At 36.8% G+C, this 12,717-nt stretch overlaps 1 protein-coding gene across 11 annotated transcripts in view; it reads left to right on the top strand.

The window, feature by feature from the left end:
• CASK (peripheral plasma membrane protein CASK) overlaps window positions 1-12,717 on the top strand; it is an 832,536-nt gene that overhangs the window by 346,176 nt on the left and 473,643 nt on the right. For all 11 annotated transcript variants that reach the window (XM_019058934.2, XM_072305061.1, XM_019058930.2 and 8 more), the window contains 3 exons: window positions 1,621-1,743; window positions 3,949-4,144; window positions 9,694-9,821. In XM_019058934.2, coding sequence (XP_018914479.1) covers window positions 1,621-1,743; window positions 3,949-4,144; window positions 9,694-9,821 — 447 coding nt within the window. The remainder of the gene's footprint in view (window positions 1-1,620; window positions 1,744-3,948; window positions 4,145-9,693; window positions 9,822-12,717) is intronic.

Here is a 12,717-nt window from a genome sequence, read left to right as displayed (position 1 = left end):
TGGAATGCTGTTTTCTACAACACAGTGCTCGCATGTCTGCAACGGTACAGGACTGTTGTTGCCAAAGTCCAAGAGAGAGTTTAATTGCATCCACTGTTCGCTTCAAATTTTGAGATTTCTCTTAAGAATACCGTACCATCTTAAATTAGAGGATGTAATTTGTCAGTAAACATTTAAATTGAACTGAAGGGACGGAGCCACCTGGGCCGGGATCTCACCTCCTCCTTGACATGCAAATTCAGGATTCTGATGCACTCAGCATCGCAAAGCTTGTTTCCCACCATCAAATGAGCTTAGAATTAGGAGGACACTGCTGATAGGTTGAAATAGTGTTTTCAAGGTTGCCAGGCCTTGCAATGAAATGTGGATATTTTACGCAAGTTTAAATAGGGTTCAAACAGCACTGTCTCACAACAATGAGTGTCTATTAATTTAATTTAAGTTCCATAATTTTAAGGCAGTCGTTCATCGAGGTAACTTGTGTTTAGAATGGCAGAAAAATACCTATTGCTCATTTTTAGCGGGAGATCTAGCAAGTGAAAGAATGTAAGCACATTGCATTTCGGCGCAAATGCTTGATTCAAGTTGCGTTATAAGCAGACTTTTTATAGTTTACGCCAAATATGTTTATGCACTGTTAGACTGCGACAGAAGATCCGCCGTCTTGATCCCTCCATTTACTTCACATGTAAAAGTGACATCAGACGATCTTCTTGCAGTCTAGAAGTGTGTAAACTTATTTCGTGTAGACTCTATGTATATCCTTAACTTGCCAAATGTCAGGCTTTGAAAATCAGACAAATTTCGTGGAAATTGCTTGAGAGGTGCGAAGACCTATTGAACGCCCCCTCAGTAATAATTAAATAAAATTCCTAGCTGTTATGAAATTTTCCAAAATTCTAACTCTCTCTGTTAAACATTAATAGAGCTACCGTGCTTTGAAAAATAAATTGTATTTAGTTATCCACAATTCTCTTCAACGCTCAATTTCTTTGATAATTTTACGTTAGTCTTAATTGGTTTCTATTCCTTGTCGGAGTTGTCGTAAGGTGGTGAGGCATTTTGCTCAACTGAAACTTATGTCCATTCAATGAGTGCATTTAAACCTATCTTCGTTTTTCAAAGAGTTTGTGTTTAATATATTGATACATATTTTCTCTTAACTACCACGAACAGTGAACCGTTTCAAACAAGTTCGATTTTAATGGAAGAACATTTAATTTTAGTATTTTATCGTGTAGAAAAAATATTTGATTATAAAATGGATGGATCTAACAAGAAGCAGCCTAACTCTATCAGACGTTACCTAATTTTCTCTCATATTGTATTTTTGCAAAAGATATCTAACTAATCTACCCTCTGATGTGACATTTTGTGAGTTAATTCCAAATAGTTCAGAGGGTATTCACACAAGTTTCGAGGCGTTATGTTGTTCTCTCTTAAAAAAATAAAACTTGAAAAAGAATTAAGCAATATGAAAAACAGTCTGGCTAATTCTAATTAAATCTGTCTAAGTTTACTGTTCATAATGTATGCAACAAGTAATTTTGAATAATTTCTATGGGTTTGGGTAAGTTTTGTTTTAGGACTGCAATTAAAAATTTCAAAATTTGTTTACAGTTTGATTCACCGCAGTGGCAATTTGTCAGTGAACCAGCCAAAGATCTGATTCGAAAAATGCTCACTCTAGACCCAAACACAAGGCCTACTATTCAAGATGTCCTGAGTCACAGGTGGCTGAGGGTAAGATTTAAACATCTTAATGTTGCTGATTTTAGGATCATCAAAAGAAGTTACCTGATTTTTACCCCATCGATCTATTAAGGGAGGGCCTGGTTTTGCCGCCTCTGGTTTGGATGATTTTGGAACCATTTATTAGCTTATAAAATCTATAACTAACCATTTTTTGTTTGTTTTGGGGTTTAGACCCTCAGAACTTCTTAAAAAATCAAAGAAAACGTGTGAGCAGAATCTGAGCATGGTGCCAACAGGCCTCAATGCTGCCGCTTTTTATCAAATATGATTTACCAGCTAACCCAATTCCCAGGATAGTCAAATAATCTGCAAGTAAATTAATGAAGGTTGCTGTCTGTGCAGCCGACTATAATTTTTATACTTTTTTTCCTGATCCCTCCCTTTTTACTGACTTTACCTCTATGAAATTGTTTTTTATCCTTTTTCGGTTTTTGTCCCTTTTTACTACCCAGCGCTCTTGATTTCGCTTTCAAAAGAGCTTGCCTCTCATCATATCGTCATTGTTGATATCAGCTCATCATAACCCAGGCTCAACTAATGGTATGATTTTAGAAAGGTTCGGTAAAAATTTAAAGCCGTCAATAATATCAGCAAGTGCGGTGGTGGGAAAGGTAGGATAAAGAATGTGGAAGTAAAAAAACAATGAAACGTAAGAAGGAAAAACCTTTTAGTTGAGGTGAAGTCAGGAGAGAGGGAGAAATTGGGAAGGATTGCGTAAATAATACGTTCAGCAACGTGAATAAAAACCTTTGATCACTAGCTTGATTTGACGATGTTGTTAGTGCGAACCATTTGATCAGCCTGAGAGTTGGATAAACTGCTGTTAAATTAGACTAGATGACAAGTGGCATTACTGCGGCCGGTTGTCATCACTCCAAGATGCGCTCAGACCCTGCTTGGGCCCATTTTCCTTTGATTTTCATTGACAAGTGGAGGGTCTATTGGCTTCAAAACTGGTGGTCTTAAGATATTCTTAAGCTATTTTCTGGTACCAGAATCGTTCGAACGGACCATTAGACAAGGTACGAATTTAAGCGATCTGATACATGTTTCTTAACCAGAATTTAGCGTAGAAAACGATTCACACAACGAAAATTACGGAAACCAACTCCTAACGAAGATATTAACGTTTTATTTCACATTGGTTACGAGGAATTTGAACTGCCCGCTCACAAGAAACTGAAAGCTCTACGTAATTCAATCGCACACCACAACGGTTTCAGCAAGCTTCTCAATCGAGCAATGTTCATTTCCCTTCATGTGTTGTTCAAACTATTAGCAATTTGCTATAACTGAGCCAAAGCGTCAAGATTGAGGTTGCCAGATTTTTATATCGCAGAGACTGTCATGATAACATTTAGCGCGCAATGTGAATCACGTAGAGCATTGAGTTTTCATGAGCGGGTGGTTTGAATTCACGCATTAAGAATCATTAAATATCTTCGTAAGGAGTTAATTTCGGTAATTTTCGTTGTGAGCATCGTGTTTTACGTAAAATTTTGGTTAAGAAACATGTATTAGAATGCTGAAATTCGTACCTTATCTAGTGGTCCATTGAAGGCGGTGTGACTAGTGCCCCCCTCTCCCCTTGTAAGTTACTTTCAAATGTACTCATTGGAATCAAATCTTGATTTCAGAACACACACATTCAAATGATATTTGAAAATATCTGGGGTATAACTTCCTTACTTAAAAAGAAAAAAAAAGAAAGTATGATTTTCAACATAAATAGAGGATCTGGAATCAAGAATAAAATGTGTATCAGGAATCAAAAATCAATTTGGATTACTGGATGTGGCTGTGCTGGAAACTGAAGGCATCTATCGACAATGAGAACTTCTAATCATAAATTATTGCTATCCAGAGCTAACTTTCTGCTTATGAGAATATCTTCATAACAGGCCCCGAAAGGATCCCAATTTTCTTGTGATTTTAAAATGATGTCTAAGGAATTATCTATAGGGAAAATATATTCAGTGTTTATTTCCAAGCGGAGTCTCCAAGGTACATACTTAAAAAAATGGCATGGAATCCATCACTGAAGGAAAAAAGAAGTAGGAGTCCAACTTAGATGTCTTAAACCAACTGAAATAAGAATTGAAGGTTGTAATCGTATAATACCTGGATTAGGTCAAAAATCTCGTAGGTCTGTGTGTAATCCATTGTTCTAACTTTTGATCAATCTCATTTTAGGACCGAGACAAAGTTGTGTCCAAAGATCATCTCATAAAAACGGTGGACGAGTTACAAAAATACAACATGCGGCGACGGCTAAAGGGAGCTGTCATGGCCGCTGTTTCGTCTTCAAAGTGGGCAAGTTTCCAAATGGATGTCAACTGTGAAACTGACTTATTTTCTGATTTTGGAGAAGATGAAGTCACTTCATCAGGTAATTTGCACTTCATTCACAAAAAGTGCAAACTATTTGCCATGTACTCGGCTCCCAATTAATTCTATGAGGATTGGGATCTACTCTCCATTGTCCAATAGCTATAATCTTAACAAAGCAATCTGTGACAATAGTAATATGAATTGACAAGGAGGAAAAGACAGGGAATTAAGGATGAAAATAAAAACCGGGACATTTTGGCTCAGAATTGAGCCATTTTCAGTCAGAGAAAAACACTGCAAAATATACAATTTTTTTAAATTTTATATTTTCCAGTGTTTTTCTCTGACTGAAAGTGGCTCAATTCTGAGCCAAAACGTCTCGGTCTTTATTAAATATTTTTAACCTTGTTTCCCGTTTTCCCTCCCTGGTTTTTTCATGTCTTCCAATAGCCTTGATTCAGGTTCAACAGGTTCACCACGCAGCTGCCAAAAATAGCGTCATGGAAATGTTGTGATAACATTACAAAATTGTTAATTTTCAAAGTTAACTTTTGCTCTGCTCCTTTAACCTTTAATTGTATTGATGAACTCATCATTACTTTTGAAGATTGTCCAATAACCATAATATTAGTCTTTATGTTGGTCTCCCTGGCTTTTCAACTCCGTAGCCTGCCTACGCCCATCGAGGTTTTGCTAGCCAAAGCCTAGCTGGCCCATTGTTGCTTTGAATGCCAGCGCCATGCTCAAAATAGTCTCATATTAATCCTATAAAAAGACTCTGGTGCCCATCAAGACACGGGTATAAAGTAAAGTTCAATCATCCAATTTGAGATTTTAAGCTCGGAATGAAATTAATGGCCAGGTCTGATTAAAAAGGAAAAATTTTATTTTTGGATGTGTTACTTGTCTCTATTGGTCAGAGCAGAAAAATTTGAATGTAACTACTCCTCTATAATTTTATTTCTGAGATAAATTGAATAATAACAACAAAAATCGTAGCATGGAGCCGAACAAAAAAATTTGCTCACTGCACCAAGAAATTCAGCATCGGCTAATTGATATTATCTGATATGATACTTTCTGACAGCTTTCTGAGCACATTGAGCATTTAAAATGGATTTTGTTTGTGCCAATTGCAAGATAAGAGGACTGAATAGTGAAGTTTTGGGCATTTTTACACATGATATCTAGTAGAAATGTTGCAATATCTTGTAAGTGATTGCGAAGATCTTTCATTCCTTTGCAAGCTGGGAGGACAAGACGAAGGAGAAGAATCACAGTTTTCACAAATAACACAGCTTATACATGGCAGTGCACAAAGCAACAGCCTGTAAAGCAATAGCCAAATGCATGTAAGAAGGCCGAAAAATTATTTTTTCAGGCTCGATTTTCTTATCATCGGCACAAAGAAAGTTCGATTTTAAAAGCTTATTGTGCTCTGGAGGCCATTAGGAACATCAGATCAAATGACATCAAAATTTAGCCGGTGCCTAATTTGTCGATATCATGTGACTCCTTTCTGTTATTTTAAAATAGAAGAATCACTCAGGAATTAAATTCTTGTGAAATTCACCAAAATCACTCTAGGGCTTAATTCAAGTCAAGTAGACACCACCAGTTTTTATCTGAGCAGTGGAAAGTGTGAATTAATGTAGAGAAAAACTGTTATTTTCTACCTTCTTTGGATTACCGTAGTAGAATTTGGAAAATTTCAATATGTCCATTGTATTGTATGCAAAATTCCAAAAAGGTAACATTCATTGTGATGCTCAATTTTATACCCTATCTTTTGGTCCATCTTCGATTATTTAATAACTCCTCCAGTTTCACCATTCAAGGAGTGCTATTCATCTGTGAAGTGTCTTATTTAATTTAGAAGTAGCAAAAGTGGCAAGTGAGTTAGAATTATATTACGGATGTATTGACGTTTCAGATTCAAGTTTTGTGTAAGATTTTTTAGTGAAAGAGGTGTGGTATATGCTTAGTTGTACTGCTACAAAATACGGTCAGTTCTTGCACAAACTTGAAAAACTTATCCTCCAAGTATTATCAAAACATGAATGCGGTGTTGAGGAATAATCAATGTACTCTTTCTCCGAAAATCAGTCAGAGAAACTTGATTTCTAGGTAAACGAACAGGCATAAGAATTAATCTTGCAGAGAGTGCATCGCTTGTGTTTTTGTCTTTTTTTATTCCCTGATCATGAGTTTTCTGACGGTGAACTTCCTGCAAATGATGGTCTGTGTTCATAAAATTATTGTTTTCTGTGGCTAGCGCTACCTGACCCTTAAACATTGCTCTTATCATACCAACTTACGCATCATTCTCATTAGATTTATTACCAGAGTTTTCTGCAACAGGTGAACCGATTTGGATCATATTTTGCATGGTTTCAGGGGATAACAGTATGCAACTACACAACTGCAAATATCATCTGATTTATCTTGGTGTGCATTTTAAGATATTTGCGAGCGTGTATTATTTTTTGCTTAATCCTTGCATCCAGCTACAGTGGACCACTAGACAAGGTACGAATTTAAGCAATCTGATACATGTTTCTCAACCAGAATTTCACGAAGAACAGGACTTGCGCAACGAAAATTACTGAAACTAACTCTTAACAAAGATATTAACGTTTTTATTTCACACTGGTTCCAAGGAATTTGAACTGCCCGCTCACAAGAAACTGAAAGCTCTACGTAATTCAAATCGCACACCACAACGGTTTCAGCAAGCTTCTCAATCGAGCAATGTTCATTTCCCTTCATGTGTTGTTCAAACTATAAGCAATTTGCTATAACTGAGCCAAAGCGTCAAGATTGAGGTTGCCAGATTTTTATATCGTAAAGACTGTCATGATAACCTTTAGCGCGCGATGTGAATCATGTAGAGCATTGAGTTTTCATGAGCGGATGGTTTGAATTCATGCAGCAAGAATCATTAAATATCTTCCTAAGGAGTTGATTTTGGTAATTTTTGTTATGCGCATCGTGTTTTACGTGAAATTTTGGTTAAGAAACATAAATCAGAATGCTGAATACTTTGTCTAGTGGTCCATTGTAGTTGCAAGATGCAGTATTTACTAGAGGAACATTGGGAGCATTTAAAAGAGGGAGCAGGGGCACAATTTTTCAATCCATATACAGTTAGACAAATGGAGTAATTTGCGAATTTCTTTTCCAGAAGGAAAAATAACTTTCTGTCTAAAGTATACAGGAAAACCAGTGATGGTTATACCAGGTCCATCCTGCCAGAAATCAAGTTTTCTCAATTTCTATCCCTCCACCTGTTCAAGTCAAATGTCTGTTGGCTTTTCAAAAAGTCAATAATAACAAATTACCACTATATAAAATAATTTTTTTACCCAACCTTGCTACCATGCATGTATTGATATGAGGCATACTAATGTAACAGCCAATGAATTTTTTGAGGATGAATTTTCAAGCACTAAATGAAAGTCACGATCAAAACCAAATAAGTGCTGGAATGACTGTACTCTAAGCTTTGCAATGAGCTATGTTCAGTTTTCTAAATTAAAATCTTGCTTTCCTCGCTGTACGGGAATCAAAAATTATCCATCCTTACATCTTATCCAAGCATGCCTGTTTTCTGACGCGCTGCAAAGCCTCCCTAAGTTTGACTGAGATTGAAACTAAGGAAAGGGGCAGAAATGAAAATGTCTTTGAAAAATTTGTGAGACTGGTCCAAGGCAACTCTGAACACCTCAAAAGAGAGATAAATTTGTCTGCAGAATTAACGACTTGGACATCAATTAAGGCAATGGCACGAATAACCACCTATAGCTAAAGACACAGTTGTGAGAAGATCGCATTTGAAGTTTTGATTATTAGATGCATCGCTGAGTTTGTGCGGTAAGAAAACTGCAAAAGCATTTTTTGTAATTGGTCATACCCTTGCGTGCTCCGCTGTGAGTTCTCGGAAAATATTGTAGTTTTCACTTCAAAATTGAGGATTTATAACATGTTGTTATAGGTGGTTATTCCACCCACCATCTTTTTATCATACCTTTAAATCAATAGGAACTATTTACACTCTGACATGAGCCCTGTCATGCATGTACTCCTATAGGTCTAAGGGCCCTCGTTTCTATGCACATAGCTCCTTTTGAATAAACTTGTCCAATTACAAAGGGTATTTGTGAAGTAAGGATGAATATTGACTTTCTCCAAAATCAACAAGGATAAATAAAATTGGTATAAAACGTTATTGCTCTCATACGCTCAGCTTTTCAGTGAGCCCTCATCGCTAAAATTTGGTGTTCGCTTTCATGAGTGACATAGTTTTTCCTGTTTTCACCTCTTGCCGCTGTGTGTTCAAAATATTCACTCTCTACAAAATTTGTCATATACTTACCTGCGGCCTGATTATTGAAACTATGTCGGTCCGACACGACAAGACATAGCCCTATCTTAACCCTGCAATATATTGCACTTCTATGTCTTATCGGGCTACTTTAAACTTTCAATAAGCGGCCTGCTGGGTTTTCTAATTTATAACAGCTGACAAGGATATTTTGGTCACTTCAATGCACTGAAAGAATTGAAGTGTATTTACAAAGTGCATCACAAGACATGGTCGAAGGTAAATTCACTCGACATCCAGGAGAAAAGCAAAAAGTGGAAAACGCGGGACCAGACAGTTCACAAAAAGTACAAGCTACCCTCTCTGCTGGTACGATCACTCTTTTATAGCATTTAGGGTCACTCAAAGAATTTTAGTGATTGATTACTTTAAAAAAGGAAATTTAATCAATGCTGCAGAAAGTTGTGAAATGTTGAAAAAACGAAGGGTGGGTCAACAATTAAGCGGAGACGCTCTGGTCTTATTGTCTTGTCAGGTTTTGTTTTTTTCAAAACACAGTTAGGCCTCGTATTGCTCATATAATAGAAGACTTGTTAACTTCATTAAAATGAGATCTATTCTTCTCATCCTTCGTGCTTACTGGACCTTGATAAAGGCGATTTCATCTTTCTTTTAAGTTACTGAGGAGATTTGGTGACTAAAACTTCTCCACCTACGCAGAATTCCAGAAAACTGTGAAGAAAGTATCCTCTACAGAGCATAAAAATCTTTACTCACAGTATTAGGAGTTGTGTGTGAAAAAAATGATGTCATTTGCAAACAGGCGCTCCTAATTTAAGAAACATGGATTCTTTGGGAGGCTAAGAGTACGATGGCGAACATATTTTTTCCTGTTTCATTTATCTTTATTAGTTTGGGAGAAAAATAAAAATGTATATTTACTTTGAGAATGCCCTTTGTGAGAATGCCGAACGAGCACTTTAAATAGAGGGAGAGTCAAGAATGTTTTTATCTCAAAGAAAAAAAGTCATTGATATCCAAATGGGCTAATATTTTTTCAACTGAGTCTCCATTGGTCTGAGAACAAAAAAGGTTTCGAACCGCTGTGCTAATCACTAATCGATATTCCCACCTCCCATTCTTACGCGGAAAATTATCCTACAATCTGAGTCCGGCATCAAATGTTTTTCCTAGTTCTTTTTTGTCATCATTTTTTTACGACACGTTAAAAAAAATTAGTTATACTCTGGAATAAAATTGGAAATACTTTTTCTATGTTGCAGCTGTGAATATGATATTGGATTCCTTAGACGACATTCACTGTTTGCAAGAGTTTGGAACAGTTTATGCAGATCACAAAGACCTCGTTAACTCGTTACTCGAAGATGAACAACTACATCAACTACTTGATGTGAGTACTTTTGTTTTTTTTATTTTTACATTTCACTTCCCCTACTTTTTTACTGTAGTTCTTGAAGTATATTGCTTAACATACAGTGAACCAGATTACTTTGGATGTACTTTGAGGAGTAACTTGCCCCTCTGATTCAAAGGTGAGTCTTTAAAAATGACCCTTTGTAAATTTGGGGCCACTTTGATCAGTCTTGACCTGGCGCAGTTGATAAATTTCATTTTAATTGAATAACTTTTTATTTTAATTGAATAACTTTTTACGAGAGTCTAACAAGGGGAGGCTACCGATCGTCCCCTCAGATCGGGTTCCAATTTGGCAGAGAGGTAGAATAGGGAAATGTAAGAACCCGCGAATGGTTATGATCAGGACTAATGTGATTATAAGCTTCCTTGGCCTAGTTTCACTGGTCATGAATGCAACTCTTCCCAATACAAGAAATATAATAACCAAAGATTCAACGAAAGAAGTGGACACAATGTGGTTGACAAGAAGAAACTATTTTTAGCCCAGAGGAAAAATCTGACGGAAAGCTCCTCCGAAATACAGGTTTTGGCTCAGTTTAGAAAGAACGGATGTACCATTAGTTTCCAGATGCACGTTCGTGTTTTTTACGGATGAGCTAGAAATCGTAGTTCCTTATTCCTGAATGTAGTCCAATTATGAAATTGTATTTTAATGACTGAAACTATGAGACAGTTAAATTACAAAGAACAGGTAAAACAACAAACCAATATTGAGCTCAAGATGTTTGTTGAGGAACCAGTTCTCTGCTAGTTCTAAAATCTGAAACTGAAGCCGCACTTCTGATTTGTTGAAAGTATCATAGCAAAAACAGGATCACTTTAAAATAGGTACCTTTTAAAAGAAAAAGGAATGATTGCGAGGTTCTCTACTTATTTTGGATGTTTCCTTGGATGACTATTGACTTCGTGAATTTTTCTGTGTTTTTCTGAAATCTTTAACTGCAGCTGGCCATAATTTGTTGGCTGAAAATAAATATTGCATGGAGCAACAACTTCTATTACATTCACTTACCCAGTGAACTTGAATTGTGGGCGTTTCTTGAATTTACTTTTAGTTTGAGTAAAATATGGGACGGTATGTTGGACTTCTTTAGCCAACATGCATTAAAAATCTGCATAAAGCTGAAAATCTCAATACAGAGGGAAAAAGTTCATATGAGCACAATTTTTCCTCAAAGAGATACGCTGTTTGGTGCAACACTAGTAACGACCATTCAGGAAGGCAACTCTAGATGCGTTTCGGCCTTGTTGGGCCAATCCTCTGTTTCAGCGCATCCTCCTGAGTTTCTTGCTTTCAAGTTCTAAGAGGTTGTAAAAACCAGCCTGAGACCCTTGATGCCCTTAATGGCCCTTGATGGTGCCTTCCTGAATAGTTGTTACTAGTGTTGCACTATACATCCTATCTCCTTGAGGGAAAATTGTTCTCATATGAGCTTTTTCCCTCTGTTTTGAGATTTTCAGCTTTATGCAGATTCCTAACGCACCTCGGCTAAAAAACTCCACCATACTGTCTTATGAACCGAGCGCCCACCTCAATCAGTTTGTGTAAAATATGGGACTATAAAAGAAAATTTTTGAAGGAATATTCATTGATTTGGTCAGATGTCCCATTGGTTTTTGGCCTTTGGACCCTAGATTAATAGGTCATGTAGGTCCGAGGGACTTGTGTAATGTATCTGCTGGATGCATGATGAACCTGGTCCACGGAACTGCTGTTGTTGGATTTTCGACTTGACGACCTTGATTTCAGCTGGAAATTAAGTATTTATGGAAAAAAAGATACCTTGCTTCTGCCTTCGTGGTTGGTAGGTTTGTCATCCCTGGATACTTTCCCTTAGACATACCAACATGTACGTCGCCTCTACAGCGCACTCTGATGCTCAGAGACACCCAAACGCAAATGTGCTTATCTTTCCAAAGGTTATCAGACAACCTACAAAGTAACATCCTCTATTCGGCACCCAGTCTCCATACCTTCACAAAACCGTCAGTGTCTTCTGGGGGGTCCCCAATCAGAAACTTGTATGGGCAAACCTATCCTCATGGATTCTTGAGCTTAAAGTTCTTGCGGTTGAAGATGGATTGAATTACAGTGCACAATGCTGGAGCCCAGGAAATCAGAGCTTTATTTGTTTTTTGGTTTAGTTTTTAGATACAGTCAACTCATGCCACTAGGGAATGTTAAACGACCGGCTCGTCTTTTCTACAGTGTTAATAAAGTTTGATTTGAACAACACCATATTTAATTTTAGTTTTGAAGAATAACCAAGGTGATGTAATGAGCATTACATCACCTTGGTTATTCTTCAAAACTAAAATTTTCTACAGTGGAATTTTTTTCGTACTAAGTGTTGTTCAGAGCAAGACTGAGAAGTAGGAGAAAATGAAAAAAACGTTTGGAATAATTGTCTGGTGGGTAAAAGGAGACAATATTACAATATTTGGAAATTTATTGGATTAGGATAATATTTCAAATGACGAATCAGTTCTTAAAATTAGAGGCATAAAAAAGGGTGAGAGAGATAACATTGATGGATGATTATGTTAGAAGTAAGACTCTGTGTATATTTAAGCCGTAAAGCAACAAGCTGCCCAAATCACCAACAAACATGTTGGAATCTTGAGCAATCCTTGTTTGACCAGAATACACCATGAAGAAAGCTCAGTGCTTGTCAGACTAGAATCAACCGGGTATCTGACCTGTAGGTTAATTGTTAAAATGTTACACTCGATGGCTGAAGTCCACAAAATATCTCAGATTGCAATGTTGTAAGTCTTCGCTCGTGTTTTATTTTTTAAAACGAAACTAACCATAAGTCTTTTCTGGAATTTTCTGTGGAATTCCGTTTCTCCTAAAAAAAAATACACAA

This window comes from Bemisia tabaci, chromosome 10 (genome assembly GCF_918797505.1).
Source record: "Bemisia tabaci chromosome 10, PGI_BMITA_v3".
NCBI lineage: Eukaryota > Metazoa > Arthropoda > Insecta > Hemiptera > Aleyrodidae > Bemisia > Bemisia tabaci.
Note: the sequence above shows the minus strand (reverse complement) of the source record. Positions and strands in the feature narration are given on the sequence as shown.